The sequence below is a fragment of the Galeopterus variegatus genome, unplaced genomic scaffold (genome assembly GCF_000696425.1).
Source record: "Galeopterus variegatus unplaced genomic scaffold, G_variegatus-3.0.2 Scaffold2197, whole genome shotgun sequence".
Classification (NCBI taxonomy): domain Eukaryota; kingdom Metazoa; phylum Chordata; class Mammalia; order Dermoptera; family Cynocephalidae; genus Galeopterus; species Galeopterus variegatus.
The window spans coordinates 18,449-26,475 of record NW_007728308.1 but is presented as its reverse complement, the minus strand read 5'-3'; the positions used below and the strand labels follow the sequence as shown (position 1 = coordinate 26,475).

At 47.9% G+C, this 8,027-nt stretch overlaps 1 protein-coding gene across 1 annotated transcript in view; it reads left to right on the top strand.

Annotated features, from left to right (window-relative positions):
* The window catches only part of AR (androgen receptor), a 165,726-nt gene extending 159,471 nt beyond the window's left edge, over positions 1-6,255 (top strand). The window contains exons 6-8 of the mRNA XM_008580900.1: positions 1,006-1,150; positions 5,102-5,232; positions 6,086-6,255. Coding sequence (XP_008579122.1) covers positions 1,006-1,150; positions 5,102-5,232; positions 6,086-6,255 — 446 coding nt within the window. The remainder of the gene's footprint in view (positions 1-1,005; positions 1,151-5,101; positions 5,233-6,085) is intronic.
* Positions 6,256-8,027: the final 1,772 nt, after the last annotated feature.

The following is an 8,027-nucleotide window of genomic DNA, read 5'->3' as shown; positions in this document are numbered from 1 at the left end:
AAAAAAAAAAAAAAAAAAAAAAAAAAAAAAGATAGGCAGGTGTTTATCAGATGGAAACCCTGGGGAGGGGGAATGCATCCTAGGCTATGGCAACTGCCTGTGCAGAGACGTCAGAGCTATAGAGGCATAAGAAAGCATCATGTGCTCAGCAAATTGTAAGTTTTTCACAATGGCTGGAACATAAATTTTGAGAAGGCAAGTGGCAAAAAGTTAGTCTGAGGAGGCAGATCATAAAGGGTCTGTGTGCATAATGATGGCAGTAGGGCGGGGATGGCAACAGGTAAGAAATTATCAGGGCCAGTTAAGTAGAAAAGAATGAGAGGAAGTGTAGCACAGAAAGAGGGCAGAGAAAAGAGAGGGAGCCCAAAGGTGGTATGGAGAAGGCAGTGACTGTCAAAGCATCCACCCATATGCTGATATGTAATGCCATCCCTCTCCCAAGGTCAAATCAGAATTTAACTAGAAAAGAGCTTTGTAAAGTGCCGTTCGTGTGGGAGAAAGTATTATTACACTGCATCTTCAGAAAGGTGTAGTGATCAAGAGCACGGGCTTTGGAATCTGACTGCTTGGTTTTGGAACTTGGTCTGCAATTTCTAGCTGTATGATCTTGGACAAGTTCACTTTTGCTGATTCATAAAATGGGGATAGTAATAGTACATACTTTATTCATTATTGTGAGGATAATATAATTATAGTGCTTAGAAAAGAGTTCATTCATTGTAACCAATCAGAAAGTGTTAGATTGTTTTACTCTTCCAACTGGCAATGTCCTTTTTACCTCCGTCATCATATTTCAGCAGCTCAGTGAAGCAGGGAGCGCAAAGAATATTATCCCCACCATATAGTTTTCTCTTTTCCTCCACCCCTTAGTGGCTAACATTGATGGTTCCTGGGGCTCCTCATGGGCTGCCTGAGTGCCAGCGATTCTCAGTGCATCAGAGACCCCGACTTAGCTCAGCTCAGCAATGCCCAGACTGACCACTGTATCTGCCCCTTCTTCTCCAGGCTTCCGCAACTTGCACGTGGACGACCAGATGGCAGTCATTCAGTACTCGTGGATGGGGCTCATGGTTTTTGCCATGGGCTGGCGGTCCTTCACCAACGTCAACTCCAGGATGCTCTACTTCGCCCCGGACCTGGTTTTCAATGAGTAAGCACTCCTGGGCCCAGGCCTCATAAATACAGAAGCCTTGCCTGACCTGACTGGTGGTGATGGTGATGGGGGTGACAGTGGAGATTAGCTCATTTGACCTGTAGGTGAGGCATTGGTCCAGCCAGTCAGTCTAGTCCGAGGTGGCATTGCCCCAGCCGGAAGGCCAACTAGTGGGAGGCAAGGGAGGTGGTGCTGAGGCCATCTCTTTCCCACGCAAGACCTAATCCTTGTATATTGACCAGGCTTTGGACCTGCTTTATAGCTTATCTCAGAACATCATGTAAAGGTCCCTCCCCTTCGCTCTCAACAATATATGGAAGGAGCAGAGAGACTCTAATTGTGAAGACTGAAGTTCCTTTTGTCCCATTGCTACCACCAAGGACTGCCATCAGTCACCATTTGTTGAGCAACCACTTTGTGCCAGGACTATGCTAGATACTTTCTGCATCCTATCTCATTGAGTCCTCATGGTAACCTGATCTCCCCTTTTTATACATACTACTGTTTTTTGTTGTTGTTGTTGCTATTACTGCTGCTTTTGTTTAATGGATGAAGAAAAAAAAGGCTCAGCAAAAAAAAGTGACTCAACCAAAGTTACACAGCTAGTGCATTTTGGAGACAAGGCCCAAATGTATGTCTGTCTCACTCCCAGCTCTTCTCCCACCTCATGGTGCTAACTAGTGGGGAGGAGCAGCTCTGCTACTCTCTGGCTGTGTGACCTTGGCCTTACCATTACCCTTCTGTTAAACAGGTTTAATTAATACCTGCCCTGCCACCAGCTCTATTCATCCTTCACGAATTTGGCCAAAGGCTCAGATTTTGGAATTTCACTTATCTCCACTAAAATCTCAATTCTACTGTTTCCTACATCATCATCTTCCATGACCCTCGGTTTCCTCATTTGTTAATAATAATAGAACCTTCTTAAGTGGAAACTGATGGATGGAGAATGTCTGGCCCATAGTAGACAAGAAACAAAAAAGAAATACCTTTCTGATTCTCCCTTTCCCTAATTGTGATAATCTCTGTGTTTGCGGTTTGAAGTCCTTCGATGGCATTGTAAATGGAACTTGCCAGAAAAATCTTCCCAAGGACCTTCACCTAGTCTCACCACAGAGAATTCTTTCAGTCAGGGCAGGAACTGACCTTCCCTCCCCTTCAGCCCTCTAACCCAGAAGAGCCTTAAAATAAAATCTGCAGGCCAGTGGTTCCTTCTAGTACAGCAGTGCCATGCAAGGGAGAGTGAGCGTCCCCAGATGCCCTCTCCCATCGCAGCCAGCCCTGGTAGCCAGAAGCTGAAAATAACCACTGGGCTTTTGGCATGACCTGCTTTGCAGTTTCCAGACCTCCAAAAGTTGTCTATGATTCCATCTTCCGGGGCAGGTTTTAAAAAGCCCCCTCTCTGCTTATCTCCCACCCCTAAACCTCTGCTGCCCTTGAGTGATTGAATCAACTCCCTGAGCACCTACTCCAACTTCTCCAGAGCCCTGAGAACTTTGGAGCTTTGCAAGGTGTTAATTAGCTATTTTCTAAATCTTCATTTCTTTCTCTGCCTCTGAGTAAACATGTGGCACCCCACCTTAGTTTTCTAGCCCAGTCCCATCCTTCTCATCAGTAGGTGCCACAGGGCTCCCCACAAGATCAGGGGCCTTAGACCCACCAAGCCCCAGGGTTCCTGAAACAGTGGGCCCACTTCCTCCTGTAGGAACCTACTCTGTTAGAGTTCTAAGGGTGCCTACATGCACCTAGACCAGTGTTTCTCAACATGAATGCTGTTGACATTTTGGGAGGAATAATTTTTCATTGTGCAGAATGTTCTTGCATATTGGAATATGTTTAGCCTCCCTGGCACATGCCCACTAAAAACGAGATAGGATTTCAGTCACTCTCACAGTCCAAACTGCCCCCATACATTCTAATGTTCATTGGGGAGGCAGTACTCCAGTTGAGAGCCACTAGTTACTGCCAGCCTCCTCAAGGAAGGAAACTGAAGCCCAAAGAGAAAAAATAGGGACTTGTCCAAGCTGGACCACCTTGTTTTCTGATCTGACACCAAACCCTGTCATCAGTCCTTTTCTCTTTTTCCTTCCCTCCTTGTGGAGAGCACATTTTGTGTGACCTTGAATAAATTGCTGAACATCTCAGGGCCTCAAATCTCATCTGTAGAATGGTCAATAGTATCATAATAGCACCTTTCTATGTGTCATTTATTGAGCACTTACTATGTGCCAGGCACTGTGTTCAGTGTTTCCCAGTCTTAATTTCCTCTCTCATCCACTCTCTTTTATTCCTACCTACCCCTGCTCTCCTCCTGAATTCCATTCCTGCCCCTCTTTTTCTACGTTCGATGTACCTATCCCTTTCCTTCCTTTAACTTTGTCCCTACTCTTTTTGCCGTTTCTTCACCCTTCTTGTTTTCCTTCCATCTGAATTCCTTCCCTTGCCTTTCCCCTTCCTCTTCCATCCATTCCCTACCTTCTCTGTCCCTGGGCCCTGTGGCAATGTTACTGGAATCCTCCATGCCAGGACCTTGATTTCAATGGTAAACAGACTACAGTGTTGTTATCAACAGAGGCACGGAAGTACAATGAAGACCAGAGCAGGGCCAGGCCCCAGGGTCAGCAGATCTTACTCAAAAATTCTCTAGGGTGAAAGAGCTCGGAGCAACATTGTTCTGGTCAGTTGACTTGTGATTACGTCTAAAACTTCCTCTTTCCAATTGGCCTTCAGCATAAATCGAGTAATTCTACACCATCTGACCTCTTCCTACTATCTCCGGGACAGCCAAGATCACTCTGAGATAGGGTCCTGAGCTTTCACTCAGGCAATACCAGGCCTGCTCAGCCTGTGGACCAGCCTATTAGTGGCTTGGAAACCAAAACATTAAACTACAGCCTTTAGGCTCCATCTGGGAGGTCTTTGTTCTTACCATCTAAGTGGGTGTGAAATTCCCTTTCCCTTCTCCACATGCTACACAATCAATTACTATCTTACAAACATAGACACACACGCACACACACACTTGATTTCAGAAGTGCTGAAAACTGTAAGGTGTACCAACAAGAGGATGCTGTGTCTTCTCATAGAGGCATGCCATGGCCAGTCATGGAACAGGGAGGTTGCTCCCCCTGAGAGGCTGTCCAAGCCTTAGCCATTTCCCCATATAATTTATAGGTGATAATGTGATGATCTGTTCACAAGTCACTATAATAAAAGCAGCTCACACATGTCTACGGCTCCCAAACTGTGGTAAGTAACAGCCAGTATACAAGGAAGTGGGATCCCCTTAAGCAGGAGACATTTAGATTAGACATTAAGAAATACTCTCTGGCAGATTTGTGAAGAATTGGAACTCGTTTTGAAAGGACAATGTGGAATCTCCTTCACTGGGAGTTTTTAAAGAAATGATTAAATTTTTAGAATGGGAAATTGCATTCAAGCCAAGAGGTAGGGAAGTTGACAGAATGAACACCTGTGGTCATTGTGAATCCTGGTATACTTATGTTAAGAGCTGATTACTAGGGCCTCTCTCCTAGAAATCTTCCAAGCCAGGCTGCCTGGGAGGCAGGTTCTGGCTCTGACTGTAGCTGGGATATTAGAACTGTAGTTAGGGAGACCATGTGCCTGCCCCATTGTGTTCGTTTGGTTAGGCTTTCCTGTCCCTGTCTCAGGAAACAGAAGAGACACAGAGACTTGGAAATTCCATGTGCTAACCCATATCCTGGCCAGGAAAGATGAGTAGTGATCAGGATGTGAGGATTTGGGGGGAAAACAAAGAAAAGAAAAAAAAAAAGAACTACCGTGTTTTTTGTTACTAAAGCACCAGCTGGAGAAACAACAATCTCTTCTTGGAGAACCTGGAGAGGGAGGGCAACCAGAGACATTCCCTCTGGGCTTGTTGTAAGCCTCTACTCATTCCTCTTCTTCCTTTGTGTGTTTGCTTCACAGGTACCGCATGCACAAGTCCCGGATGTACAGCCAGTGTGTCCGAATGAGACACCTCTCTCAAGAGTTTGGGTGGCTCCAAATCACCCCCCAGGAATTCCTGTGCATGAAAGCACTGTTGCTCTTCAGCATTAGTAAGTGCCTGGAGGTGCAGGGAATGCCCACGAGGGTACAGCGGCTCAGAGGGGGGCACTTTTTCCATTGAAAGGTTATTGGGGAGAAGCCAGCTCCCTTCTTTCCTCTTCCCCACATCCACTCTACCTCAGCATCCTTTTTCTTAACAAGGACCAGTTTCCTGACTAGAGACCAATTTCTTTGCTATAATTCAGCCTCCATCAGATCCTTACCTACTCCCAGTCTCTCTTTGGGACAAGGCCATTTTTGGCTGCTTGTAGCAGGTCTCTGAATTTTTCCACAGCTTCTGTGATAGAAATAGGCACGGACCACCTTGTATTCCTTGCAGGGCAGTAGGGCAGGAGAGATTGCATCCTGGAAGGAATTTCCTCTCCTGCCAACAGAAGGAGGTCTATGTAAGCAACTCAGACAGGGTTTGTTTGGCAGCTAAGGAACCTTTCTTTAATGTCTCTTCTAAGCAGAGTGCTTTCTTAGCCTCTGTGAGGGAGAAAGGAAGCAAAATTTGGTATTCAGAGCTGTGGGTTTTAATTGCATAAATCAGTGCTAGACTATGAACGACATAAAATCTTAGGTCCTAAGAAATGCATACACGAAAAGACTACAAAAAGGAAAGGTTCAGTAAATTATATTTACTTGACTCCTTTCGGATTGGGTCCAGCTCTCCTTTTCCCTAAGATCTCCCTGGGAGACTGAAAGCCCCAGGCACACATACTTCAACTGACAGGAAGCCAAGTAGATGGTTCCCTCCCTGTGGGGGTGGGGGTCAAGTTTGTGGTCAGAAAATTGGTGCTTTGTCTAATGCTCTTTCGTGGGCATACTTCCCCTCCCCATTCTGTCTTCATCATACATCAGTTCCAGTGGATGGGCTGAAAAATCAAAAATTCTTTGATGAACTTCGAATGAACTACATCAAGGAACTCGATCGTATCATTGCATGCAAAAGAAAAAATCCCACATCCTGCTCAAGGCGCTTCTACCAGCTCACCAAGCTCCTGGATTCTGTGCAGCCTGTAAGCAAATGATGGAGGGTGCTTTATCAGGGAGAGCAGCCTGATACAGCTAAGTGATAATATGCTCCTCTAGGGTCTGGTACCACCTGTCAGGGGGTGCTTCCATTCCCCTCTGGCTTTGAGTGTGGTCCAGAAAGAAAATGCTGTGCAGCAGAAAGGAACACAGGTCACAATATCCCAGCTGGATGCTGTGAAAAGGGTGGAGGAGTTGAGAACAGAGCGGTTGGGACTCAGGGAAGGGGCTTAGAGCAGATGGATTCTCTAGGCAGACAAAACAGACCTGGATGTTTTTCCTCTCCTCCTTGAGCATGAGTATGTGTATGTGAGTTTGTGTGTGTGTGTGTGTGTGTGTGTGTGCGCGCGTGCGTGTGTGTGTGTGTGTGTGTGTGTGTGTGTGTGTGTGTGTGTTTGTGGCTGCCCAGGCTGGGCAGAAGGGCTTCTCTAAGAAGATAACACTGAGCTGAAGGATGGATGAAGACAATCAGCCAGCCATGGGGAGAGCTGGGGAGGGGGTCCCTGGCAGAGGGCACAGCATGTGTAAAGGCCCTGAGGTAGGTTCCAGGGGCAATGAAGAGGCTGGCAGGGTTGGGGCAGGGTGAGCGAGGGGAGATGGAGAAAGGTGAGATCTGGCAGTGGGCAGTGGCCAGGATACACTGGGTCTTGGGGGCTGCAAAGACGGGTGTGCACTTTGTTCTAAGGGTGCTAGGAGTCAAGGGGAAGGTTGGGAATAGGCAACGGACAGATTTAGGGTTTGTCTTAGAGGCAGGACGTGGGGTTGCAGCCAGGACCAGCAGACCACAGGGTCTCAGTGACAGTGGTCAAATCGAAAGGGAGTCTCAGACTCCTGCCGAGCCCTTCCCCACCTAGGGCCCCTCACCAGGCCCTATATCCCCACCCCAGCCTCTCCAGGAAAGGAGCAATGAATCTGAGGCAGGTTGATGAACCCTGCAGCTGAGACGCCCAGAGGATCCCCCCACCCCCTCCTACAGCTCTAGGAGCTCCCCGTCCTTACTCCAACCCACTCTGGATAAGGGAGGGGCAGCTGGGCCAGGTCCCAGGAGTCAGGGCTCTCGGAAGCACCCCCTCATCTGACCCATTGGCAGGTGCTGTCGACTGCTCCCCACGGGACCTGTCTTGTCTGTTTCACCCCCAAAGCCAGCTGGGCCCCCCATAGTCCCAAACCCAAACACCCAGCTGCCTCCACTGGCATCCCCTGGGAGTCATGTGATACTCAGGCGAAATCAGAACCTGCCCAGAGAGCGATGCTTTCCCCCCAATTTTCCCCATCCAGGTAATTATGTCCCCACCCACCCAGGTAACTGCGACTTCGAGCTTTATGGGACATGATTAGTCACACATAATAAACACTAGTTACCCTTGAATCCTCTCTCCCTCACACCCTACAACCATGGCCCACCTCTCAGCCTTCAAAATGTGTCCCAAATCTACTCATAGCCCCCACCATGGTCCACATCCCACTGGGATGTTGCCCCAGCCTCCGCCCTACCCCTGATAGTTCCTGCCTCACACCCAGGCAGTCCTGCAGGTTTCTTACAATCACAAAGCAGGTCACATCCCTCAAAAGCTCTCAACATTCTCCTGGAGTCAAATCCCAATCCCTCACCCTGAGGTCCTGCACCTTCCTGCACTCCGGCCTTCCCAGCAACTGTTCCCACCTCAGGGCCTTCACAGGTGCTGTTCCTTCTGCCTGGTATGCTGTTCCCCTAACTCTCTCCTGCCAGCTCCATCTCCTCTTTCAGGTCTCAGCTCAAATTCACCTTCCC